This window comes from Lagenorhynchus albirostris, chromosome 2 (assembly GCF_949774975.1).
Source record: "Lagenorhynchus albirostris chromosome 2, mLagAlb1.1, whole genome shotgun sequence".
In the NCBI taxonomy this organism is placed as follows: Eukaryota; Metazoa; Chordata; class Mammalia; order Artiodactyla; family Delphinidae; genus Lagenorhynchus; species Lagenorhynchus albirostris.
In genome coordinates, this window is record NC_083096.1 from 102,905,328 (window position 1) to 102,933,204 (window position 27,877).

The following is a 27,877-nucleotide window of genomic DNA, read 5'->3' on the forward strand; positions in this document are numbered from 1 at the left end:
GGGATTTTGGATTAGCTGAACCCCGTATAAAGATGCTTGTAAAAAGGAGCTGGTGCGAATACAGAAAAGGACTTGAAATGCCCAGGCTCTGCCATGGCACATTCCCCAGTTTTTTCCGCACGGCACACACAGAGTGAACTCGAATTTGGCCCAAAGCCTTGACTGTTCCCATGGCGGCAGCAGGGGAGAGGTCAGACCAACAGGCGTGGGAAGCTGCTAGGTATGGGAGGAAGAAGCAGGTGTCGGAGGACGGGCCCCTTTTCTCAGGCAGAGGGGCCCCGAGGCTGCTCCTGGTGCTTCCCGCAGCGGGTGGAAGGGTCCTGCCCGCCACCTGCGCCCGCTGGGCCTGGAGGCGGGGAGGAGACAGAGGGAGGTGGCGGGTCGGCGGCGGGCCAGCCGTCGTGGGCTTCCCTCCCTTTCGCCGGCCCCCGAGCGAATGCCTGGAAGTTGACGCGAACTCCGGGCCGCTGGGAAGCCCCCGGGCGCGGGGGCAGGGCCGGCTCCCACCGCGGGACTTGCCTCCGCCTGCGCTGCCCCGTCGGCCGGGTCTGGAGGAGGGGCAGCCTCGCCGTCGGCCTGTATGGCGTGAGGGCGGGGACGGGGTCCAGGGACCCGCGCGGGGAGGGAGCGCCGCGCCCGCCGCCCTTCAATTGGCCGCGCCGCCCCTTCGCGGGAGAGGCGGGAGGAGGAGGCCCTCCATTGGTCGGGCTAGCCGGCCAATCCCTGAAGGTCCGGAGGAGGCGGTGGGGGGCAGTTCGTGCGGGACTCCGGAGCCGACCGGGAGGCTCTGCGGCACCTCGTCCGACTGAGTAGCGGAGGCACCGCCCGCGACCCGCCGCCGAGTCCGGGCGATTCCTGCGCCGCCCAGGGGAGCGAGCTCCGAGCATCTTGTGGTGCGGCCACTCCTCGGGGCCAGGAGCGGGGAAGCCGAGTGCGAGAAACCCTCGGACCAGAGCTCAGCCTCTTCCCGCCTACCGAATCATCATGACCCACTTCAACAAGGGCCCTTCCTATGGGCTCTCGGCCGAAGTCAAGAACAAGGTACGCCTGGGCAAGGGTGGGGCGGGACCCCGAGGCCAGAGGTGGGATGCAGGGCTCCGCCCAGGGGGCCCTGGGACGGGGGTGGCGTGGGCACTTCGCCCAGTGCGTCTTGTCTCTGGCGGGCTTCGCGGAGAGGAGATGTCGGGGCGGCGCGAGAGTCGCCGCGCGTCCCCGACCGATCCCCGGCTCCAAGCGCCGCCTCCCGGGCTCTCTTCTGGCTTTGTTCCAGCGCCGCGGGCCGGGACTGGCGGCGGGCGGTGGGTTCCTGGGCTCCTGGAATCCCGCAGCGCCTGCCTTCAGCTCCAGGAGCGGGTCTGCGGCTGCAGGACGCACCCTTCCAGGAAGAGGGCGCTCCTGCGTGGTCATTCGCCCTTAGGTGGGGTCAGTCCGCGCGACTGGGGACCCAGCAAGCAGCCTTCGCCACCCGCTCCGGCCCGGGCTCCTGGCGGACCCTGAACCTTTTCGCATTCCAAACCCCAGGCCGAATTCAAGTGCGCGAGTAAAGTTAGGCGGTTACGTGGCCAAACTGGGTCCCCCATTGTTCTTCGCCTCTTCCCGGGTGGGAGACCGCTGAGCATCCCACGCACAGACCTCAGGGACCACCGGAAGAACGGGAGCCGTCCAGAACCCTTCACGGTTGTCGAATACCGGTGCCAATTGCTGCTGCTTCTGCGGGAAGCGGAGACAAAGCCTGAGTGCGCCGCTTTGGGAATATCTGCTGTAGACTTGAGATTTATTTTTATAAAACACTGAGAAGTTTGTAGTACGTTAGACTTCAACGATATCAAGGAAATCTTTGTGGGTTGCTTTTGTTTAGAGTTTATTTGCTGAGGCGGGCTGTAGTTTGGAGTGATTGGGCTTTGGTAACGCTCGGTTCTGCCACTTTGCCCAGCATAAGAATGCGTTGGGTTTATCTTTAGTACTTTCGGTCTGGGAAAGAGATGAGAGGCGTCCCCCTCCCCAAATCCTCTCCTTCCTTCCTCCCTCCCTGCATTCCAAGCCCATGACATCAGGGGTTTCTGGGGGGAGAGAGCAGCCAATCGGCGCGGAACTGCTCACAGAACGCTCATTGTCTCCTTTCTGCTGTTCTGGCCAAAGCGCCACAAAGGAGGGCTGCTGTGGTTTAATTCCCATTAACCTCCCGGGAGCCGAAGCATGTCAGGATTGCCACCGCACCGTCCTACCGCTTGTAGAATTCACTGGCATTGTCAGAGCTGTAACATCCCAGCGTTGGGGGTGTACGCGCTGTGGAGTGAATTATGTAGAGGCCAAGAAGCGCACCATTGTCACACCCCAAGGGAGAATTGTGGCTCTTCTCACCCCGTTATATAGTCTCCAGATCATAGTATAATTCAGTTGTTAATAAGTTCTAAACAATCTCTGAAGCAAGGAGTTGATTTTAGTCTAGGTATCCAGAATTGGAATTTAGATCTTTTACCTTGTCAAGTGTGTTGCCCATTTTAGAAGACGATTTTCTGAACATTTTTGTAAAGAACAGAAAAGTGAGTGGTTTGTGTATGATTGATTACAAACCCCACCAATTGAAAACTTGCAGAATATTGTTCACTTCTTTCCAAGGTTTGCAAGCGGAGCTTTAGGAATCCTTTCAGAGTACTCAGCATGTCCAAGCTGCTGGATGTGATACCCTGGCTTGTGCACATTAATTTTAATTTGCCCTTGTGATTCTTGGCTGGCAACAGTTGAGTCTCTACCTTTTGCATTGTAAATGAGGTACTGATAACTTTGGCAGTCCTTTTAGAGACTTACTTTTCTTGGACGTTAATATCCATGTTAATTTCTTCTGGCTAACTAATGAAGCAACTTCTGCCCTTTGCCTACTTATCATTGAGCAGACTGAAGGAAATGCGTGGACTGAGGCTAGATCATTGTAATTATTACACATTTTTAAAAATAGTAAAACCTCAGCTTTCAGAACCTTTGGAAAGTTAGTTTTAACTTTAGGTTTATATAACTGTGGGTTTATCCCTTTAAGCATCAAACCATCCTTAATAACCCCTTTCATTTATATGGTTCTTTCATACAGTGTTCTTTCATAGGAAGTCTTTTTTATATATATATAAATTTATTTATTTATTTTTGGCTGCACTGGGTCTTCGTTGCTGCGCGCGCTTTCTCTAGTTGTGGCGAGCAGGGGCTACTCTTCGTTGCGTTGCGGGCTTCTCATTGCGGTGGCTTCTCTTGTTGCGAGCACGGGCTTCAGTAATTGTGGCTTGCGGGCTCTAGAGCGCAGGCTCAGTAGCTGTGGCGCACCGGCTTAGTTGCTCCGTGCATGTGGGATCTTCCCCGACCAGGGCTCGAACCCGTGTCCTCTGCTTTGGCAGGCGGATTCTCAACCACTGCGCCACCAGTGAAGCCCCATAGGAAGTCTTTTGATCTCAGCAGTAGAGCAGACCTCCGAGGATTCCTGGGATTATCCAACATTTACAGATCAGAATGCTGAAGCTCAGAAAGATGGGATTTGCTCAAGATCACAGAAAAATGTTGGAATATTCTAAGAATTTTAATTCTGTGAAATCTTAGTTTAGTGAGGTACTTAGGGATGTTCTGCTACATGTCACTATTGTCCACCCTCCTCCCTGCTATTTTTACTGTTCACCTGTCAGTTCCTGGCATCATGATTATTCATTTAATGCTGTTTTAATCTCTTCTGGGCTTGGAAATCAAATATCCATGTTTGCTAGTCCTTTGTATGAGATACTGCATTTCATTTGAGGGTTCAGAACCACCTGATTGAGTGGGTCTGTGGAACATGATCTTTGTCATTGCTTGGTTTGGACACCTTTTGATTTCTTCCTGCTTTTTCTTTATGTATGGCATAACTGATATGTTGCTTAAATATTAATTTTTTTTCTTAAAACCTCTTTAACAAAGTGGGGGGAGATAGTGTGGAATGGACCTTGGAGTGATGCAGATGTGGGTTCTAATCCCCCTTCTGCCACTTACTGCCTTGAATGATGTTGGGCAAATTATTTGGTATTTCTGTCCTAGTTTCCTAATCAGTAAAATGGAGGAAGCGATAGTTACCACCTCTAAACTCTGTATTGTTGAGATGTATCTGGCTTGCAATAAGTACTCAATGACTATGTTGTGGCTATCAGTTCTTAGTAATAGAAAACTAGTATTGGTATTATATTTCTTAGACTTGTATGTCACTGCCTCTTTAAGTATTCCATTTCTATTAAAAAAGCCTTTGGTCTTTTTATATTTGAATTGAGGAAGTATTTGATCTTAGATAGTTTTAATTAGTAAAATTTCAGGGAAAAGTCAGTAAATTTAAGATACTTGTTTGATAAGATAATAATGCCTGGTAGAACATACAAACTTATTTTTTTTTAATAGGCAAGAAGATGTTTCAAAACAGCCTAAAAAAAGTAGAATCCTTCAGCCTGCGATATAATCAATATGTCTCTAATGACAAGAAAAGGATCATAACTTGCGATCTACAAAGACTATAATGGAGTAGAAGGTCAGGGAATATATAGAAGCTGGTGTAGATAGTTCAGTGAGGGATGGAAACACTCGTAAAGTAGTAAGGTCTTACATGTATCACACAGGTTACGCCAGGCCCTTGACTGCATCTTGGGGACCAAAGGTAAATACCTCTGTGCCTTATAAGCCATGGAAACATGACAGGTCCCAAAAGGAAGCACAGCATTTCCTGACACTTGGCTCTGAACAAGTGTTGGAGTCAGGTACTTTCTTGTAGAGCTGAGGATGCAGTGAAGCATACCCTCACCAGTCTTAGAGCACATGCTGCCGGGAGCTTTCTTACAGGTCTCAGGGAACGTGGAGGAAATTAGTTGTGGGGTGGGAGTGGGTGGAGCTGAAATGATCTTACCTGGGCATGTTTCTTAGGAGGAGTCTAACTGAGATACTAAGAAGAATGGAATTGGAATGCACATTCTAACAGTTTCTGCTCCCAGGGAATGTCTGATTTGAGCAAAGTAGCTTCTCACAGAATCTTGGTTTCAAAATGGTATCCCTCAACAGATAAAAACCACTTTGGAAGGCTAATAAGCCTTTTGAAGTCTTTACCAAAATTGTAAGTCATTGAAGAGTAAGTTAAACAATCATATAGTAATTATTAAATAGGACCAAATGTCCCATGAGGCCATGCTGGCCTACCAGCCCAGTGCCACTTGGACAACCGGTCTGCTCTGCGGATCAGAGTAACCCCAGGGTGTCTGTGGACTCCTGTTGTAAACTGTATCCGAAGGTAGTCTGCCTTGTTTTCTGCTAGAGGAACAGAAGCATGGTAAAAATGTATTGATGGGTTTAGCTTTAGCTTTTTTTTTTAACTTTACAGTTCAGAAATAGGTTTTTTAAGATTTTTTTTCATGTGGACCGTTTTTAAAGTCTTTATTGAATTTGTTACAACATTGCTTTTTTAAAAATTCATTTATTTTTGGCTGCGTTGGGTCTTCTCTAGTTGTGGCGAGTGGGGGAGGGAGGCTACTCTTCATTGCAGTGCACGGGCTTCTCATTACAGTGGCTTCTCTTGTTGTGGAGCACCAGCTCTAGGCCTGCAGGCTCAGTAGTTGTAGCTCGTGGGCTGTAGAGCACAGGCTCAGTAGTTTTGGCGCATGGGCTTAGTTGCTCTGCGGCATGTGGGATCTTCTCGGACCAGGGCTTGAACCTGTGTCCCCTGCATTGGCAGGTGGATTCTTAACCACTGCGCCATCAGGTTTTGGTTTTTTGGCTGCAAGGCATTTGGTATCTTAGTTCCCCGACCAGGACCAGGGATCGAATCCTGACCTCCTGCATTGGAAGGTGAAGGAAGTCTTAACCACTGGACCTCCAGGGAAGTCAGTCCCCAGAAATAGGTTTTTAATTCAGAACTTTTTGTTTATTGTTTCTTTCCACCAGCAATAAGATCTCGGTCTTATTCACTGATGAGCTATATCAAGATCTATATTTTAGAATATAACTTGGCACATAATAGCTGCCCAATAAATATTCGCTGATTTAATGAATTTACCCATCAGGAATAGATTTTACCATCTCTAGAAACTGGAAAGTAACCATATTTGACAAGTCTGCGTAAAGGAATTCTGTGGTGCAAGTGTGATGTTTTTGAAGGACATGGTGATTTTTATAGTTTGCTTTTCTTGAGCAGTTTATTAGTTAATATTACACTGAAAACTTATCAGTAAGATAATTCCTTCTTTGTTGCTGAAGTTCTTTCTTAGACTCCCAGATTAGGGAGGAACAGTAGAGGCCCCTTCTGCAAGGCTCTGTCAGATGCATCTCCCAAAAGACCTCCTTCGAAGTGGCCATTTAGCCTGCCAGGGTACTGTGCTCCTCCAGGTAGGGATGTGCCATTGTGGTTTGCCTGCTTTTTTGGTTTGTTTTCCTGTCTTGGCCAAAACAGTTAAAGAAATAGACAGTTTGCTGAATTGAGAAGAGGTACCATGCTACCCCTTTAAAAATACTCAGACTTATTTACTCTGGAATAGTAGTGGGGATCATTATCAAGCTCTCTATCCTGTGATCTACAGCTTTTTACACTCTTTCCTTTGCCTCTGTTCTTTAAGATTCCAAAAATAAGCTTGACGATGAAGACCTTGCTGCTACCATCATCAAGCAGAGGCATGTCCTCTATTTCCCTATGCCTTTTCCCCTTCCAGGTGGAATCACGAGGTTAGTGTCTTTTCACTTAACAGTATATCAGGAACCACAGTTAATATTATCTGTTACATTAAAAAAAATTTTAAAAAAGAAGAAGCAGCAGCACAATTGGTTTTTCAGCCAATTATGACCATTATATCTAAGAGAGAGAGGAAATGTTTATTTCTCCTCTCAATATGACTAGGTGGTGGAAAGGAGCTTGTTCTTAGAATTTTCTGCAAGTTTCATTTTCTTCTAGGCATTAGCCTTCTATAGCATATACCACGTGCATTGGCTTTCCTTAACTCTGAACTTGTAGCCATGGTGGGCTCTTAGCTATTATTCATATGTACTTGTGCTCAAGTTTTTGTTAAGGGTTTTTTGAGCCTGGGGTTGATCCACACTGTTTGTGGGGCCTGAAGCCTATATAGTTTAGGGTTTATCATTACAAAAAGTACAAAAGAATTTTGCACGTTTTATAAAAACATGGCCATGGGAATCTTTGTGAACTTGAAGATGTCGGGTAGGTCCCCTCTAGGTTCCTCTCAGTGAGAAAGTAGAACCTGGGGGCCTTGGAGACTGACTGGGTTGTAATCTTGGTTCTGCCTCTTACCCTGTGACTGGGCCAATAACCTGTCTGTGTCTCATCTGTAAAATGAGGATGTGCTAGTTCCTACCTTTATAGGGCTTTGGGGAGAAATAAGCAAGATAGACAATCCACGTAATGTGTTTCAAATAATGCCTAGAACCAAAAGTACACATTATGTAAATGTTAGCAATTGTTCCATTTTGCTCTGCTGGGTAGGTTCAGTCCCGTGTTCTCCTGATTAGTCTTCTAGATTTTGAGATTATCGCCAGGACTTGGACATTCAGGCACGAATCTGTTTGTATCTGAATGAGGCTTCTGGCAAATAGGGGACTAAGGAGCCAAGCAGTACCTCTCGATTTCACTTCTGTGTCAGGACTGTGATCTGCCCCCAGAGTCGTGATCCAAGCCTCCTACCCCGGCAGCCTGTGATGCATTCCTGCAGTGAAATCCTGGGGTCTCTCTCCCTGTTCTCACTCTGTCCACATTGCCCACAGGGCCACGGACTTCTGTGTAGAGCTAGAGGCCTTGTTTTCTGGGCATGCCATTACTTGGGTTTTTCTTCCTAAGAAGTCGATTTCTGTTAGACAAGACACATCTTTCATTTCTTGGTTCAGACAGGGCTCGTATTCCTTCATCCACAGTGGACTGATAAACATATTTACCTTGTAGTGTTGTCATTGGAGGCCTTCAGTTTTAAATGGTCTTTGCAAGGATCTACCTAGACCTGTGTGGACCTGAAGCAAGTCCATGAGTAGAGAAGCCTAATTCCTAGCTTTCCCCCGGGTGGTAGGGAGAGGACCTCTTCAACATCTTCCTTCCTCCCAGGACCAGGAAGCTTCAGGGTGTGAGCACGGGCACTGTTGGGCAGGCACATCTGAAGTGGGAAGGCCAGGAATTAGGGATGTGAGTGCAGAGAAAAGAGAAGGCCCTCTGGGCTGGGAAGGACTCTTCTGGGCAAGTCATAAGCTAAGCATTTATGGCCCTTTTCCTCTCTTCCCCCACACATTTTCTAGGGGATCCTAGCTGCTGAGTGGTGGCTAGGCATGCTGGCTATGATATCACTGTTGTTTCTTCTCTCCCCTTCTCAAATGTTTGCACACTAATCTTTCTTCATTATCTCAAGCCTCTCTGCCTGCTTAGCACTGCAGAAGGCCCTACAAATGGATAGAGAGAGTGCTTTATCATTGCAGTTTTCCCTCCTTCCTTTCATTTCACGTGGGAGGAAATAGAGAAAATAATCAATACCATGTGTAGTGAGTCTCTCATCATTCAAACATGTGATTCTACTTTGGATGCAAAAATAGCAACAGCAATCATACTTATAATCGAGTATAGAAATTATACTTATATTAAATAGCATATTTTGAGCTTGTTGGAGTCCTTAGCCCTTAGCAGCTGAGCTGCTCTTCAGAGTCCACACACAGCCAGATCTCTCCCCCTGAATGGACATGCATTTGTCTCTTCTTTTCCCTTTCCTCAGAGGCCTGGATGTTGAATAACCCCCCGTCCCCCAACCTCACCTCGGCCACACACACACACATACACACACACACAGGTGTGGGCTTTGCCAGTCAGGCTTTCGTTCCTAAATTTCTTCCTCTGTGGGCTTCGTTTTTCCATTTTCTTTTCCTCCTTTCAGTGACAACTCTGCTATTGACATCCTCTTCTGCAGTCGGTCTTACAGCATTTTCTAAAACATGCGTGCGGTAGGAAGCTACTTTTTATAGGGGCCAGGGGAAGAATTAAAGTCTGAGGCATCTCTGCCAAATCTCTTACTGTGAACTTTTGAACCATGCTGGCAACGCCCTTTGAGACTACAGATTCTGGGGCTGGTTTGAATCAAAGCCGCAGCAAGTTCATGGTGTATCGGTCTGCTACAGTGATGGTGGTGGTGGTTACTTTTGGTTGCACTCTCATTTCTCCATGAGTTGGAAGGACTTTATGTTAAGCCACAGTGTCTAAGGCACCACCCTGTTCCTGGTTCTTAATCCTCTGTCTGCAAGCGGCGTAGTTGCCTGTGCTGTATTCTCTGTGTATAGCTTAGAGTTCCTATATCTCAGTTTGGTTAGAGGGGTGGGGTGAGTGGGAGAACGTCCAGTGGTGGAAAAGCCTTAGACTTCGGAGCCAGACCTGGGTCCGAATCCCTGCTGAGCCCATGACCATGGACAGGTCATCTCTGCGTGAAGATGATGCATCTACCTTGGGGTGCCACCTTCCTCGCCTATGAGAACCTCTTCTCTTTTTTGATCCTTATTTTGTGAATGAAATATTTGTCAGGAAGAATGCAAACCGTACCAAAATACAAAAGTAAAGAAGTGAAAGCATCCTGCATCCCTTACCCCTACCCAACTGCTTGTACAGCTTTAAATATCATTTGAACATTTTAGAAAGTGAATTAAGGTTTACTGTGTGGATTTCCACTACGTATTTATTCATTACTTCCCTACTGGTTGATATTGTCTTAAAACGTACTTGTGTGGAAAAGTGTGTAAGTTTTGACCTAACATTTAAATGTGTTTATAGGTATTACCAACTTGCTGTCTAAACAGTTGTATAGTTCCCACCAAAGGTTCAGAAGAGAAGGAAGATCTCCTCTTGACGTTAAGAACAAATAAAACTATCAAAGCAGCCTTGTCAAAACTCAAGTCACTTGCTTTAGTTCTTTATTTTCAAGTCTTGAGTCAGTGACATTTGTGACCCCTACGCCATCTGTCACCCCCACCAGACTCAAGTGGGAGTTGGCAATGAGATGAGGCCAAAGAATGGGGCGAGGGCAACTCTTATAAATTATATGATGAGATAATTTTTTAAATAGAAAGCTCAGACAGCATCACAATGACCTCTTATCAAAATAGCTATCAAATAGTAGTATCAAGTAAATGGTTTTTATAGTATATTGGATTTGAAAGAGGAAATCTTTCTAGTATCTGGACAGAAGTGGCCAGCAAAGTGTAGATAGAAGGTTAGGGGTGGACATTTATTGAGTTCTTAAGATTTATGTAAATTAAGTCATTGATTCTTCTCAGCAGCTTCTGATGGAAGTGCTATTAATGATCTCTGATTACTGGTGAGGAAACTGAGGCATGGTGGAGATGGAATTCTAAACAGAGCATTCAGTTTCCAGAGCCCACGCCCCTAACCATTTTAATTGGAGGCCAGAACTCAGGGAATCGGCATCTTTCAGGGGAGGAGGAGAAGGCAGACCAGAGAGGGAAACTCCAGGTCCTTTAACAAGAAGCCAGAGGGAAGAGAGACGGGAGGGGGCCCCAGGAGTGCTGCAGAGAGGCCAGGAAGAGGAAACAGGCCACTGGACTTGGCCACAGAGAGATCACTAGTGACCTTTTAAGAGATTGTTTTCAGTAGAGCAAATTTCCGGTGGGGGTTAGGAAGGAGTAATAAGTGAGGAAATGGAGAGGTTTGTCTTGAAATAAAAGAGAAACAGGACAGTGTTTGAGGCTGGCAGCAGGTTCAAAGATGTGCTTGTTTCAGACAAGATAGGGGGTAGTCTGTGCCCACTGACGGACCAGATAAAGGAAGGGCTCGATACACATGGTGGGTGGGAGCAAAGCAGCAAAGAAGCTTCTTCGCCATGAAAAGTTGGGAAAGGAAAAGGAAAAGGAACAGGAAAACAGAACTGAGGTGGATAAGACATCCCCTTTTCTGTTGCAAGTGCTGTGTTCCTCTTCTCATGGAACCACTGATGTATGATGGTGTATGCAGCCAGGGGTAGGATGAGAGGGTCCAGGCCAAGGCCTGCTCGTGGAATACACTGTTGATTCAGTTGCTTCTCTCTGCTGAGTCCTGCTGGGGCCCCTTTGCAGCCTGGGTACTGCTGTCTCCTCAGTCCCTCGGCCCTTGACCTGGAAAGGATGCGAAGCTGGGCTTATTTTGTTCTTTGTGCTTGGGTGTCCCCTAGCAAGCCTTCATGACATCATGTCCAGGGGACCTTGGTGTTGCGGTGCAGCACTCTGATGGAGGGTGCAATGCTTCCAGAGACACTCACTTTCTCCCCACATTTCTGTGCTCTCAGATGACATTACAATCAGGTAAAATGTGGAGTTAGTTTTTACTGTTGAGATGTGGAGAGTAGCATGTGACCTCACTGAAATTTCACACCCTCTAGTTTTCATTGGGGAGAAAACAGCAGTGATATCTAGCACAGTTAATACCTCTGTAAAACTCCATTGAAATCTCTCTAGCCAGCATCTATCCTACATTTAAAAGGAGGTGTTTCAATTCTGTTCTTCACTGGTTGGATAAAGCCATCTCTCCTATGGGCCGACTCAGCTGTAGTAAGCAGAAGAGGGTCCCCAAGAGGAGCTCCAGATGTACTGAAAGCTGACTGAGATGCTGGGGTCTGTTCCTCCTTTGGCCTCCTTTCCACCCTCGTCTCATCAGTAGTTCAGAGTCAGGGGGCAATGTGTGTTTTGACTGTGTTCTGGGGTAGACAGCTGGGAGCACTTGGATGAATGTGGTCCGTGGTCTGGGAGCGGAAAGGGTTTCCCAGCTCCAGAGAGATGAGTTTACGGTTGACACTTGGGACAGTGGGGGTGGATTTCATGCCTTCTTCCTCAGGTCATAATGGACTCCGAGACTCATCCTGTGAAGCAGACTTGCCAAGTAATCGATGAGGAATGAATAGACATTCCCAAGCTACTGCCGTGATTTTCCTTGTAATTATGGAAAAAGAAAGGAAGATTTTTCAGTGCTATTCACATGCCCAACTCAGATTATTTAGGAGGCATCTAGAGTCCTGCTGAGGAGACAAGTGTTGAAAACCTGGATAGCAGCAAAAAATCTGGTGGATACCTGCAAATACTGTGATGAGTGAGGTGTAGACCCTTAAATATTCTAGAGGTGAGGCAAAGCAAACAAAAACTTGAAGACCATCTCTGTTTTCCTTTATCTCTGGGGGCTTTCGTTAAGATCCCCTTTCTGCAAGATCTCTACAGTGACATAAAATTCAAGACCCAGCCGGCCTCCTTCCCGAGTGAGAGGATGTCCTCCAGCAAGCTTTCTCATGGGTCTCCTTCCCACCCTTGCTGCATCGGCACACGTGCTCTCTCCTCTCCTGTGTGCCTCTCTGGTCGGCTCCCTAGGATTTCTGCGTTTTTATCCGTGGTCTGCCCTATGTGTGGCATTCAGAATTTCTGTGTGACTTCCATCTAAGTAGTTAGATGGTACTAAGCTGTTTCTCCTGCCCCCAAAGCCCCTTCTAGGCCATATGTAGCCATTCCTGGCTGACCAGTGTCTCATGATAGGCTGTGTATGATTCTCCTAATCTTTTCTGCACCCAGTTTGCTCCTTCTCAAAACTGATGCCAGTTTGTAAATGTCCCCTTTTAGAGTGTGGCCCACAGAATTGACTACTAGGTTACAGTGGGATTATTAATTACCTCCTTTGTTTGACTACAAAGCACTAACTCATTCTGTTTTGATCAATGCCATCACCTGGTGAGGTGGTTCGAAGGAGGATTCCAATCCTTGCTTTGGCAAGTTGATTTTCTGAGTCTAGAGGTGACTAATTGCCTAAGATTTTATAGTTCACATACTCCTCTCACACCTGTTTCATTTAAATAATTCTTCCCTTGATTACCTCATGAGGCTGTTTCCATCAAACAAATAAGATGAGCAATAGTATTTTATAAATAATTGTAGACCTGTGCAGACCAAGATAGCATTTGCTTTTTTAGGCTCACTGAGTAAGCATTACTAGTTAGTTCTAGAACGTTGGACAGGATCTTACATATATCTTGAAGAATTTGTTTTATTAAGCTAGGATCTTTCTGAATCTTGTTTCTTTTTAACTATTCCCAATTTATTTTTTATAAGTTTATTAAGTATGCCCAATAGTTTCAAATTGTTAGCTACCAGAACAGAAGAGCACAGATCTAAATCTAAGCCTCCGGGTACACATCCCTAGGAGCTCCTCCCACCTTGACGTAGATCAGCACAGTGGGCATGGTTGTTCCTTCTGACCAGGCCCTACTTCTAGGGTTACGAAACTGGACTTCAGGAGTGCCATAGACATAAGGGACTTTTATCAGAAAGTAAAACAGATATGTCCCTAGTGATCCATCTAAGATGAGATCTAGGAGATGTGACGCCCATAAAAACCAAGCATTCAAATGCAGATGCCTTTCCGTAACAAGAGAGATCTTTAGATCTGTGGCATTTCCCTAGTCTGGTAATACTATCGGTAAATAAAAAATCATTTACTGAGTACCCGCTATGGGTCAGGCATGGGCTCTAGGGGTAGAAAGATGAATGAAGCGTGTTTTGACCTCAAGAAGACATAGGCAGGTGTTCTTGGATATGCCTCACATACCTACCCTGGCTCCTGGTGATGACTACCCTGCCCCCCCCCCCCGAGTGCACACCCTCTCTCTGTAGTCCACTCGAATATGACAGCCAGGTTCTTCAGCCTGTAGTGGAGACACCCTTGGCTTCGGGTGGGAGTGGGGAGGAGTGGGCCCCTCTCTAGGTTCCTGTTACTACTGTTTGCCAAGATTTCTTACATTGTGAGCTATTCAATGTGCACATCTTTATTAATCATTATTTCTGAGTCTAGATTTTTCTGGGAATTCAGCCTCTATGATTACTTCCTCATTGTTTAAGTTTCAACTTTCAAAATCCACCTTTAACTGTGTATGTTCTAAGCTTTGTAGTCTGATGGTCATTTTCTAGATAGAGAAGACAAAGTTGACCTTCTATTGTTTCTGCATTTTTCCTACCGTTTGTTAGTTACAGTATTTGCTTTAGACACTGGACCAACTCCTCTTAAGTTATTTTAACATCTTTCATTTCTTGTTAGTTTCACAATATTCATACATTGAGCCATAGTATCGTTGTATTTATTTGACTATACATGTTTGGAGGGAAAAATTTGCTGATACCTTGATCTGAAGATGTGGCCGTACCGCTCAGAGAAGGGCCAACATTTAAAATGCCCTTAGACGTCACTCTGGTTTACCCCAGGCAGATGTGATTTTCTCTAGTTTTGGAATATATAGTCATTTCCTCTCAAATATTTAGTAAGTTCATGCCATAGAATGAGTCTCAGATTCTATAGTGAACTTGAAGAAGGCATGCAATCTACCTTGACATCAATGTAAAGTGATTTTCTCTAGAATTCCTACCCCCCTTCTCCCCATAAAATACAAACCCACTTTTAATTTTTTTAATTAAAAAATTTTTTTCCAGTTTAAAGAAAAAATATATATTAAAAATACAATTGCTCTCTGATCCCATTCTTTCTTCCCTGTAGAAACTGCTGTCTTACATTTGGTATTTACTATTCCCACAGGATCTGATTTTAATCCAGTGTTTAAAGTTGATGATAGTAGACTGAACATTTGTACTAGCTACTTCTTTTTTTTTCTTTAATTTTATACTTTTTATTATTATTTATTTTAAAAGTTAAAAAAATTTTATACAGTTTTTAAATGTTCCTTTCCATTTACAGTTTTTACAAAATATTGGCTGTATTCCCCATGTTGTACAATACATCCTTGAGCCTATCTTACACCCAGTAGTTTGTACCTCCCACCCCCAACCCCTAACTTGCCTCCCCCCCCATAACTACTAGTTCTCTATGTCTGTGGGTCTGCTTCTTTTTTGACAAACTTACTTCAAAAAAAAAGTTACTTCATCTCTTTCACCAGCAGTAATCTGGAAGAGAATGAGAATTTGGGATGCAAACACAGGCAGGAAGGAGAGTGGAGATGTGTGGTGATGGGAATGGACAGTGGGGATGGGCAGTATCTGAGGTGAGCCTGTCTGTGGTAGAATGCTTTTTGAATTGTAGACAGTAAAGGGAACAGGTTGCGGTGGGGTTTGGTTCATACCAGTTCTGTACTCAAGCTGATATAAATGGCGAGTGTTAATTCTGAGGTGTGTCAGGCACTGAGATGGGCTTCCTCCTCACAATGGCCCTGGAAGGAAGGAGACAACTTGCAAGAAATGAGGTCACCAGGGTTAAGTTACTTACTTATGTCACTCTGGAACTGGGAACACAGTTTTTGGAAGTTTTTGAAATTTGACTTCAAAGCATGTGATCTTTGGTTTGTTGTATCCCCAACGTGAATACTTAAAACTTTGCAAAGGTATTTTACATGTTTGGAGGATCTGTTGGGGGAAGGGTTTAAGGTAGGTCAACCCTGTTAAAGCCTGTTCATTCTCTTGCATGAGATATCAACAAGGACAAGTGATAAAGCAAAGGAAGGGAAGCGGCATCTTGATATTTCAGATGGAAATTTACCATTCGTTTCTTGTTTGAGTCTGTTGTGGACCCAGTCTTTCTAGTCTCCCCTTATTTTAAATACCCTACTTTATTCTTTTTTTGACAAATAACACACCTTATTTAATATTTGTCTCTTTCCACTAGAATGTCAGCTTTTAGGACAGAGACTTTGCCTTTGAACCATGCTTGTTATGAAGTGGCCATTTGAATGAAGGACAAAAGGAAGGAGTAATGCAGAAAGAAGTTGAAGGAGGAAACCAAGACACACAAGGATCACTTGAAAGAGAGGGACGCTGACACTGAATATGATTTTACTCAGAGAGTTTGGGGTAATGCTGGATTATTCTGGTGGCTCAGAATGGCATCTAGTGAGAGTTCAGGCACGACTGACATTTGGGGGACACTCTTGTAACCACCAGAGACAGTAACCTGTCTGTCTGCTTCAGGTTTTAACGACTGCTGGGATAAAAAATGTATCGTGGGAAGGAATATAGAGGAAAGACATGTCTTAATTCCTTAGCAGACTCTGCAATATCCTGGGTGTAAGCCAGCTGTCAGACAGTTCTCGTACATATGTGATCATCACTCAGCCTCATGCCAGGTACAGCCCCCTCTTTCTACTAAATCGCGTCTTGGCCAAACGCTCCATAGAACAGTGTGGAACAGCACACTGGGTCAGTCTGTGGAGATGTTTTTGAAGCTCGGTTTCCCTCATTACTCAGTATCCCCTCTTAGGGATTCTGCGAGGGAAACTTCTCAGACCTCAGCGCCAGGCAGGGCTGGGCAATTCTTAACAGCCAGAAGGAGCGGGCTTTTATCTGATCTAGTGTCTCCCTTTACTGCTAGGAAGTTTAGGCCCTCAGGGCTTGTGTTGTTGAAGGGGATCTTTTTCTAGTGCTGTTTTGTACACGATTCACTGTAAGACATGTGCATGTGGTCTGGAAGAAGACTTGGCAGACGGGAAGGAGCTTACTTCTGGGGAGGTGGGAAAGGGAGTAGGATTTGGAGGAGGGGTGAAGAGAGACCTGTGCTTTTTTGCTCTGTCTAGTGTTTCGCAACTTTGTTTTCCGCATCTCTTTCCCAAAGAGCCTTTTCTTAGACGTTTTTCCTAATTGCCTCCCGACCTCCACCAAATTTAAAACAAAGGAACAGAGTTTGTTGGGGAGGGTCACAAATTATTGTAATATCTAAGGTGGTCTTCACTCCCTTGGGGGGCAGTATCACCCCCACTGAGAACACGTGCTCTACATACTTATACCTGTTTAATTTTTTAAAAACAAGTGCTATAGGACTTCCCTGGTGGCACAGTGGTTGAGAGTCCACCTGCCAATGCAGGGGACACGGGTTCGAGCCCTGGTCCAGGAAGACCCCACATGCTGCAGAGCAACTGAGCCCGTGTGCCACAACTACTGAGCCTGCGCTCTAGAGCCCGCGAGCCACAGCTGCTGAAGCCCACGTGCCACAACTACTGAAGCCCACGTGCCTAGAGCCCGTGCTCCGCAACGAGAAGCCACCGCAGTGAGAAGCCCGCGCGCCGCAACAAAGAGTAGCCCCCGCTCACCGCAACTAGAGAAAGCCCACGCGCAGCAACGAAGAGCCAACGCAGCCAAAAATAAATAAAATAAATAAATTTATTTTTAAAAAAAAAGAGGTCCTCAACAGATGGCCTAAAAAAATAAATAAAAATAAACAAGTGCTATTTTAGAAATCCAGAAGAAAGGCCTTTGTCCTGGAGGGTGACTCCAGACTGGTGCTCTTAGCTGCTCTGAGGAGAATGCAGGGACGAGCAGAGGCTGCAGCCCCTCTGGGCATGGGCCCTGGGCTCAGAAGCACTGGATGGCAGGAGGTGGTCAATCCCATCAGATGCCCTAGAGGCTTTTTTCTTAGTCTTCATTACTTTGCTTTTTTATTGTATTTGGGGGGGGGGAGGCGTTTGGTGAGCTTTAGCGAAAAGCCTCTAGCAGGTGTTCTCAGCGACCATACAAAAGTCATTTGCAAGTGTGTCTTGATGTGAGAAGAGTTGGGAGGCCCCGCTGCAGAGAATTCGTGGGTGATTAGGCAAGGAGGCAGGGCCATGTGAGGAAGAAGGGGCTGCTGTGGACTTGAACGCATCAGGCAGAAATTCTGAAATCCACTTAGGAAGGTCAAATAAAATAAATCTTAAAGAATAGTAAAGAAGTGAATGTTTGTAAACGACTTGGAGGAGTGATTTTTAAACAGACTGGAGTGAAATTTCCATGCGGTGTTAATGAGATAAGATTAAGGAAATTTTGAAGCTAACTTTCTTGTTCTGAGGAGGAAATACCTGCATTTACTTCCTGCCTGATGTTCAGTAATTAAGGCTTTTTAGATGAAAATAGTAAATAAAGTTTATTGGCCAAAGCTTACATTTATTTTTAATTGCTCTCAGTCCCTTGATTTTAAAAGATGTGTAGAACAAACAATTTAAAAATAACCTGTGTAGTTAAAGAATATAATTATGTTAGCTTGGGTTGTATTCTAGTATACATCTAAAGGAAACTTAGGATTTCTGTATCCTATGGAGCAGAGCTGCAGGCCAGAAGCTAAGAGACAACTTGAAATAGATTTTTTTCCCTAGATGATTTTGAAGAATTTTTTTCTTTTTTAGTTTTGAACTTAAAAAAAAAAAAAAAAGGACGGGCTTCCCGGGTGGCGCAGTGGTTGAGAGTCTGCCTGCCGATGCAGGGGACACGGGTTCATGCCCCGGTCCGGGAAGATCCCACATGCCGCGGAGCAGCTAGGCCCGTGAGCCATGGCCGCTGAGCCTGCGCGTCCGGAGCCTGTGCTCCGCAACGGGAGAGGCCACAACAGTGAGAGGCCCGCATACCGAAAAAAACAAATAAATAAATAAATTTTAAAAAAAGGACACATTCCTAAATCTTGAATTCTATTTAGCTGACGTGACTTCAGAAAGCTCACTTATTAGCAGTATTTGGGTAGAAAAATCCTTGCTGCTCCTTCACTTAAAGGAAAACTCTAAGTCAAAACCAATATGATGTGGAAGCATACCTAGTTTTCATTTTTAGTTTACCACCTGGTCTCTTGGCTTTGCATGTACGTGCTTAAGAATTTTTTCTGTGCCTGTGCTATTACATTAAGTCTCAGAGACGGAGTCAGTGAGCCACCCAGAGCCCCACATATAACTAGTCAGAGTCAGGGTTTGAACCTGGGTTCATCTGAGTCCAGCCCTTGATTTTTCTTTCATCATTCCCTTGATTAGAACAGTGAACAGAGAAGATGAAAATTCTCCCTGGCGTTCCTACTTGGATATTTCATGTTAGATCTGTAATCACTCCGTGGTTTGGGGCACGGCACCGAACCTGTCAGAAACATTTTGAACAAAGGAAACATAAATACGCTTTTATGCTTTTTTGGTTGAATAAAAATAAATAAAAATAATAAAAATAAAAAAATTAAAATGGTTGAGAATTACCACCACCACTAACCAACACCCCCCCAAGAAAGACAAAACTCCTCCAACATAACTTCCAGCTCTACATTTGAAAAAATGAAGAGAAAGAATTTCTTTACAATTTTTGCTGATTGACCAAGTTATTTAACACACAGCTTAGAATGGAAGGAGACCTAGTGCCCTTATTCAGCCAGCCTTCCTGTCGTACAGACAGGAACAGGTTCGGAAGTGAGACGAATGAACCAGTGTGCCATGGCAAGATGGGGGGAGCCAGGCTCTAGCCAAGGCAGAGCCCCTCCTACCCTAGCATATTGTGTTTCTTTAGATTTATTGAAATGCATCTCCTAGTTGAGAGTGCTTTGCTTTCGAAAAAAATTCAACTCACACTTAGATATTGCTTTTCATAGCTGATGCTTAAGGAGTACTACTGCCTACTTTTCTTCCTTGCCTGTGCCTTTCTGTTTCCCCCTACCCCTACATTCATATAGAGAGAATTTCTTTTTCTAGCCACCTAGAACAAGACTCCAGTGTGAAAATATAGCCGTCTTAAAATTTTTCTAATGTATTATTTATCCGTTTTCTAAAGGTGCCGTATGTAAGTGGATGCGTTTGATGTGTTGAGGAGGTACATTATCCAGGACTGTTGTCTGGGATGTAATAGGAACGATGGCTCCCTCCTGTGCACCAGAGGCTGTGAGTCCCTGTGGCAGAAGCTTCGCGCATCACTGCCTCCTCCTTCCCTGTCCACACATCCAGATGCCAGTGTAACTCAGACTGGCAGGAAGTCAGAATAGATGTGCGATTTTTAGGGGTTGGGGGTCCCCGGAGCAGGAAATTAACACATTAACATTTTGCCTGATCTCTCTCATAAACTAACCTCCAAGCCAAAACTTGATCCGGGAAACATTGCACAGTGTTAGTTATCTTAACATGAAAATATAAACGCATTGAATTTCCATTTGTGATGCTGGTTAAGTAAATCTACAGCTTAAATAAATTATCCATTATTCTTCAGAGGTGTAGAGCCATTTCTCTAACTTGGAAAGCAGTGCACACGGTGAGGACTTGCTGTCTCCTTAAATGACACAGCACTTAGTGAAGTCATTTGCCCTCTGGTGAAGCAGAGGCCCCTCCTCCACACTTGGTGGGAGGCAGGGGGAAGGTTTCCTCTGTGACTGGGGTAGACTGGAACTTGGAGGGCCTCTCCATGACGAAAATGTCCTCATGCCATCTCATTCCTTTCGGTAATTAAACCTAATCGTGTGTTACAGAAGCAAACATTTCTACTGATTATTTCCATTTCCAGCAACGCTGCCACCCTGCAGCTGACTCCTAAGCTCACCGTCATTACCGTCCCCCTGGGCATTGTCTGTGGCTTGTTGGCACTTTCACCTGTGCTAATGAGAAGAAAAATGACACATAATCTTTCCTTCTTCCCAGGTGTGTTCTTCTCCTTAATAACTCTGATTGATAAGGACTGACCCTGGGACGAGGAATAGCATAAGAACTTGAGCGTGTGATCTTTAACAGTACTTAAATTGTATTATTATTTTTTAATTGAGGTTTATGGTCTTATTATGAAGGGATCTTTCAAAACCTGTGTTTAGCAGGTAGTTTTAGCATGGATGATAGTAAAGCATCTGTGTTGGTAATGTTGCCTTTATCGTAGAATTCTGTAAGTAAAGCGTTAACAACTTTTAATTTTATTAAATGTTTGGGTGTTGGATGCAATGCTGGGTAGGTGCTAAGGGTCCAAAAGTGAATCAAATGCTTTTCCTTCCTGTGAGGAGTCTAATACGACACAGACTATACATAAGCAGAATTTCAGTATTCTAGTGTAAGTGCAATAATTATTACAAGGAAAGCGTGTGTGTGTGTGTGTGTGTGCGCGTGTAGGGTGCAGTGTGTATTTGGCTGAATAGAAGGCATAGAAACACCAGAGCTTTCCAGGCAACAAAACTACTAGACTGGTAGGTATTGCAATACTGTGTAAAATAGTTGGATGTATCAGGAACCTGCCAGTCTCACTCCCTCTCACTCTTTTGGAATGTGGTAACTGATGACTTAATCTTTAACGTTTCCTGTGGCTGCTGCCATATTGTAATGCACTATTAGCCCCTGTCACTTCCTGTCATGAATGGGAATCTGTTTTATCTTGATCCATATTTTCTCCCCCTTAGTCCCAGCTTCCCTCCATGTGTTGCTCAAAATGTGTATGACACCTCCTTAACCAAAAACGTTTATTAGTTACTGAAGCTGTAATGGTTAGGTTCGCCAGTGAACTCCAATGAGTGTAATTTACTGCAGGTCACAGCTGTGGTCTTAATGGATCATTAAACCAGAAGAAGCCAGCAGTTCCGGGTGCTTTAGTGAAACTTCTAAAGTTAGTTAACTTGTATTTCAGATTGCTTCCAAGTATGATCATCAGGCAGAAGAAGATCTTCGCAATTGGATAGAAGAGGTGACCGGCATGAGCATTGGCACCAACTTTCAGCTGGGCCTAAAAGATGGCATAATCCTCTGCGAGTGAGTTTTGGTCCTGATGTGGCCACTCTTCCAGTCCTTTCCACAGGCCTCTGTCTTGCCCACCTTGCCAGTCCAGGGTGTCAGACCTTGATATTCTGCACATGTTTTTAATGCTTTCCTTTACTGATGTCAGAAGAACCAACTTTACATTCCAGTCCTTGTTTGTTGTTCCAATAAATATGGTATCACTTATGCTTTTCTTTTCAGACTCATAAACAAGCTACAGCCAGGCTCAGTGAAGAAGGTCAACGAGTCCTCATTAAACTGGCCTCAGGTAACAGCCAAACCAGCAACCCCTGATTCCAGTCGGTTACTCTTTATGCAGTGAGAACTTGATAACAATTTTAAAATAGACATTTTAGCAGAAATTTGTGCACATGACTATGTTGTTTTTTACAATGTTATTTTTAATGTTTCCGTAATTACTTACAATTAGTTCTGTGATTATTAGATGTTTAGCTTAGAAGTTTTCTTATTATGTATTTAGTCTGTGTACTCTCAGAGAGGATTTGACACAGCTTACACAGAGAAATACAACCTATGGTCTGGGTCCTAGAACATGGGATAAACGAAGGAAAAAGCAAGGAATTTAACATAACAACTAAGGGTTGACTGTAGAGCGCTGTATTAAGCACAGTCTTAGTTCATGAATGTGTATGATAAGTAAAATTGGATATTTTGTCTTGAGCATATGCTTTGAGTTATGAGGATAAACATTTAGTAACCACACATTTTTTTAATTAAAATTTAAACATAATAAATTGTGCATTAATTTTGTACCTTTTGACAGAGAAAATTCCAGCCCTGGATAGGTCAGACACAGAATTCTTTAAAACATGCAAGGAAGATCTTGACTTTAAAGAACTGAAAAAACTTGACTGCTTAAAAATATTAAAAAGACCATTATGTGACCAACTATGAAAATACTCTTCCTTTTCCAGAGAGAGCTACACACACCGTGTATCTGGTTGAGAATCCTTGCCAAGGAGCTTTCTGCCTGGCATCTTGTACCCAGTCATAAAGCCTTAGAATTCTTAGATAATATGAATGTCAGTATTTAGCTCCAAAAGTTGTCTGCTTTTTTTTCTTTATAGTTGGAGAATATTGGCAACTTTATCAAAGCTATTCAGGCTTATGGTATGAAGCCACATGACATATTTGAAGCAAATGATCTTTTTGAGAATGGAAACATGACCCAGGTTCAGACTACGCTGGTGGCCCTAGCAGGTCTGGTACGTATATGTCTTTAATGACTGGTTAAAAAATTCCCCACTGTGTTGGTGATTAATTGCATCTTTGCTCTCATAGGAGTTCAGACTAGGCAGGGAGGAGCCTGTCTCTTCCGTAATTATTAGCTTTGTGGAAAGGCTGCTGACATCTGCTGCCTAGTACTGGATAGCTTAATCAGAATACTCACATTTCAGAGGTCTGGGGTGTTTTTGAATGGCTTTAGATGTGTTTTTACCCCTAGCTTGGGTCTTAAATGAAACCTTCATCTATGGACAGTATCATTTCTTTGTTGTTCCTTCTGTAAAACTCTGTTGGCAGAATCACTAGTTAGTGTGTATATTTCCGTCTAGGCTAAAACAAAAGGATTCCATACAACCATTGACATTGGAGTTAAGTATGCAGAAAAACAAACAAGACGTTTTGATGAAGGAAAATTAAAAGCTGGCCAAAGTGTAATTGGTTTGCAGGTAAGTAATGTATTGCATATCAGTTACTTATTCAGTGTCATTAATTCTTACCATGCAAAGCATCTCTCATAAGTAAGGAACAGATAGATATACTATAGTGTATATTTTGGGATGGATCTGTGGTTTATACAGTTTATGTCCATTTAAAACCCATGAGACGATGATGGTTTTAGAAGCCTCAGGCGTGCCATCTGACTTAGTAATTGTTTCTCCAGGAAATGATTTTTTTTCCTAATTACATTGTCCTATTTTTTTAAGAAAATGTACTTTATAAATTCCTAAATGTTATTGACCAAATGAAGCAATTTTAGAAAACCTCAATACCATTTTTTTACCCTAGTAAAGCATGATTTATCAGTCCTGCGGAATACTTTGTTCAGTTATTTTTTTCCCTTCGTGTTGTTCCCCTGCAGAGTGTCACAAAAACACCACTGCTAAATGCCTAATATGCTAAGGGCTTTACTGTCTGATACCTGCTGGATACAGTGCCTCACTGTTGACTGAGTCTACATGAGTTGGGTTTATTTATTTATTTCAGCTTTATCGGGGTATAATTGACATGTGGATTTATTTTTATACAGTACAAAATCATGTCAGCGGCGAGAAATTGGAAACCGGAATTTCCAGACAGTAATCAGTTGTTTAAATTGTGAGAGCTCCATAAAAGGAACTAGTAATGAAGAAAATGATATACAAGAGTTCAAAGATTAAGGAAGACAAATCAGGTCATAAAATATTAGGCTGGCTAAGAAGTTTGTTTGGGGTTTTTCAGAAGATGTTACGAAAAACCCAAATGAACTTCTTGGCCAACCCAATACTATATAGTCAGTGTGATCCCAATTTTATTTTTTAAATGAACATGCATATTTTTGTATGTATATGTATGTGTATCTGGATATGTACACAGAAACATAAGCTAAAAAAGCTAGATGGTTGGGCTTCCCTGGTGGCGCAGTGGTTGAGAGTCCGCCTGCCGATGCAGGGGACACGGGTTCGTGCCCTGGTCTGGGAAGATCCCACATGCCGCGGAGCGGCTGGGCCCGTGAGCCATGGCCGCTGAGCCTGTGCGTCCGGAGCCTGTGCTCCTCAGCGGGAGAGGCCACGACAGTGAGAGAGGCCCGTGTACCGCAAAAAAAAGCGGCTAGATGGTTATACACAAATCTTTACAATGAATGTCTAAATGGTAGGATTTCAGTGATTTTTTTCCCCTCCCTTCCTTTTTGCTTATATGTGCTTTTTTTTATCTTCTCCAGTGACAGGTTTGACTTGTAGTAATAAAGTTTTCCTTTAATCATCTTGTTTTATAAGGAAAAAAGACCAGCAGTAGAAATGTGTCCCCAACCAGTAGAAGAACAAGGTGTACTGGTTGGTCCTGAAGCCGTGTTATTCTCAGTGGGGAATGAAAGTTAATTATTATTCCTCTGAATATTGCTAAGTTCAGATTCGCCATTCTGCCCCTCTCTGACTCTGTCTAGTGACATGAGAACTAGAGGAATAAAATGTGGTTCTTTTCCCATGAAAATGTTGGTGATTTTAATGAAACTTAAGCCCTTGCTAAGCTGCCAGAGAAGACACCTGGCATTTACTGTCACATTTTATGCAAAACATGTTTGGAGTAGAAAAGCATGTTGTTTAGCCAAAGATTGCTCTGTCCCTTTAAATGGCTGAAGCAGGTACCCATAAATTTGGTTATTTGTGTTAAAGAGGGTAGAGGAAAGAGTTGGAGAGGAAATTACTCATCATTCTGCCACTGTAATAACTTTTCGTGTCTGTCCTTCTCTTTCTATGTGCATGTTTGTATCTGATGAATTATGTTGTGAGGCTTTATATCCAGTGAAGCTTTTGAAATTTTTCTTTTTAAAGTGAGCACCTTGAAATTTATTTGTAAAAGCGTAGATTTTGTATCTAGTTGACTGCAACCTCAGCATTGGAAGGGGCTTGTCAATTGCGTCCCTTCTAAGAAATCTCTTCAGTAGAACAGAAAGTTTTGTTTGTGTCATATATATTGGTGACTTCTGATAATTAGTGATTTTATTTTTAACTTAAAAGATGGGAACCAACAAATGCGCCAGCCAAGCAGGTATGACAGCCTATGGGACTAGGAGGCATCTTTATGATCCCAAAATGCAAACTGACAAACCTTTTGATCAGACCACGATTAGTCTGCAGATGGGCACCAACAAAGGAGCCAGCCAGGTAAGCACTCCCTTTTTGTACTTGTTTCAAAGAGTACAAAAGGGCTATTTAAATTCACACTTACCTTATTCTTATTAACTGAGTCCAAAGCAGTTATTTTTTGTACGAGATATAGATATATAGATATGTGCCTTCAGGAAAGTAAGATTTGCTGAGAAAGCGAAAGAATCAAAGGGCCTTTCCTGTAGCCACGCAAGTATGGTGTGGCCCATGGCTGTTGTTGGCAGTTAGAACAGCTGGCCTTTCTACCTAACCAGAAGAAAAAGATATGTTTATTACAGTGTTCTTGTTCCAAATCCAAGTGAATTGCTCATTCTGATGCTTCTTTTATTTTTAAAGAAGCCCTCAGCTAATTTGGTGGGTAAAATTATCTGGTGTTTTACAAAGAACTCTAGCTAGCATCATGGAAAATGTGTGAATCTAAGGAGATGGAAATACAGCATGGTGAGAATGCTAGTATTCTACCACGACACGAGATGGAAGTATTTCCTGTGAAGAATAAATAGATCACCAGCACCTCGCAAGGCGGTGTGCACATAACCATATCAGAGCGGGACATGTCTTACATCCAACAGGAGTGGGGGTAAAGTTTGAAAAAGCTTTTCATCATGACCTCATGAGGTGTGGTGGTGGTGCCCTTTATGGAATATGTCCTGCCACACGGGGCAGTGTCTCAGCTGCCACTCAGGTTTGCTTTTTTACCGATTAAATCTGAAAGCATGTGCTTGGCATAAGTGGAGAAATGAGGTGAGTTACAGTACCCTGAAAAGGAGGGGAGTGGGAGTAGTTGTTCTGAAGTAGCTGGCTCTTTGGTGTCTCAGAGCCTTCCGAAAGACTCAAGTCCTTAAGGACTGCTCAGCATAATTTTTGTTGAATGTATTACAGACTTTTGAAACTGGTAACCTGGATAGCGTGTATGGTCATACTAGGTACTCAGATGTAGCTTTCAGGTATGCCAGCATTATGCTTTGTTTTTATATTCGTTATGTCCAATCTTCTTATTCCAAAGTAGGTAGTATTGTCTCCATTTTGCATATGAGAAACCTAAAACTAAAAGTAAGTTAACTTGTCTGAGGCCACATAGCAATTTTATAGCAGAGCAAGGATTTGAAGTAAGGGCTGACCTTAGCTCGAAAGCCAGTGAATATTGCTTTGTAAGAGAATCAGCATCAGGATATTTTGGTAAGCTAGCTTTACCCCTGAACCGAATGAAAGTTATTAGTGTTCACATTCGATGGGAATTTCATAATTTATAAAATACAAGGAACAAGAATAGATTTTAGCTGCTGTTTTAACTTTTATACTATGTTTTAATACCAGGCGGGGATGTTAGCACCGGGTACCCGAAGAGACATCTACGATCAGAAGCTAACATTACAACCCGTGGACAACTCGACAATTTCTCTACAGATGGGTACCAACAAAGTCGCTTCCCAGAAAGGAATGAGTGTGTATGGGCTTGGGCGGCAAGTGTATGATCCCAAATACTGTGCTGCTCCCACAGAACCTGTCATTCACAATGGAAGCCAAGGAACCGGAACAAATGGGTCGGAAATCAGTGATAGTGATTATCAGGCAGAATACCCAGATGAATATCATGGCGAGTACCAAGATGACTACCCCAGAGATTACCAATATGGAGACCAAGGCATTGATTATTAGATTCACAGAGGAGCTCAGTATTTAGCCCGTTGTTTTTATTCAGTGAGAACCAAGCTAGCCTTGAGTAATTTTTATCTTGTCTTCCTAAAACACTATTATGCTTATTGTACCTAAAGGAAATACTGCCTTACATACATTCCTTTTTCCTTTTTCTGCCTCTTCCCTAAATAGTTGCCTTTTAGTGCTGTAACAGTTAAATCCTACAGCATAACCAATAACTCACATATGAAGTAAAAAGGAATACTGTGAAAGGGGAGTACTCTTGTACAGTCAATTCTTTTATTAAAGATCTATGCATTTTTACAATCCTCTACTTAAATTGGTATTTTCAGACGATAGGAAGCTTTGTTTTTTTTTTTTTTTACAGTTTAGTATCTGGTTTCTCCATGGAAGACTAAACTCATGCTTATAGCTAAATGTGGTCTTTGCCAACTAAATTTAAGATGCAGCATTTTAGAAATTTATATATCAATGTTTCTACAGTATTGTTTGCTAATTTTTAAATAAAGTCCTGATCAGTGTGCATTTGTGATTATATGTGTACTCATTCTTAACCTAAGCCGACAAGATCTTTTCCGAGTGGTGTTTCGAAAGGAGCATGTACAAAGCTGGCCTGCAGACATCGAGGTCTGGGGGGTGCGTTTGCTCTTCCTGTTTGTGCCAATGTATCGATGTAGAGTTGCTCTGTTTTCTTCCACTGTATTTATTGCTGCATTTCTCAGCATAAACTTATCCCATTGTATTTTTTATAAATAAATATTTTTTTTGAACATTCCTACGAGCCACAGGCTGATTATTTTCTGGCTAACTTCCAGATGGGTAGAGTCAGATTTTTTTTTTTAAGTATTCTTTCCCAGGTACTGT

The 27,877-nt window shown here is 43.5% G+C and overlaps 1 protein-coding gene across 1 annotated transcript; it reads left to right on the forward strand.

The window, feature by feature from the left end:
- The first annotated feature begins 737 nt into the window (after nucleotides 1–737).
- CNN3 (calponin 3) lies at nucleotides 738–27,787 on the forward strand. The gene is made up of 7 exons (XM_060139534.1): nucleotides 738–1,041; nucleotides 21,337–21,458; nucleotides 21,666–21,732; nucleotides 22,553–22,690; nucleotides 23,039–23,155; nucleotides 25,205–25,351; nucleotides 26,672–27,787. The coding sequence occupies exons 1-7, from the start codon at nucleotides 985–987 to the stop codon at nucleotides 27,011–27,013; spliced, it is 990 nt and encodes a 329-aa protein (XP_059995517.1). The 5' UTR covers nucleotides 738–984; the 3' UTR covers nucleotides 27,014–27,787.
- The last annotated feature ends 90 nt before the right edge of the window (nucleotides 27,788–27,877 follow it).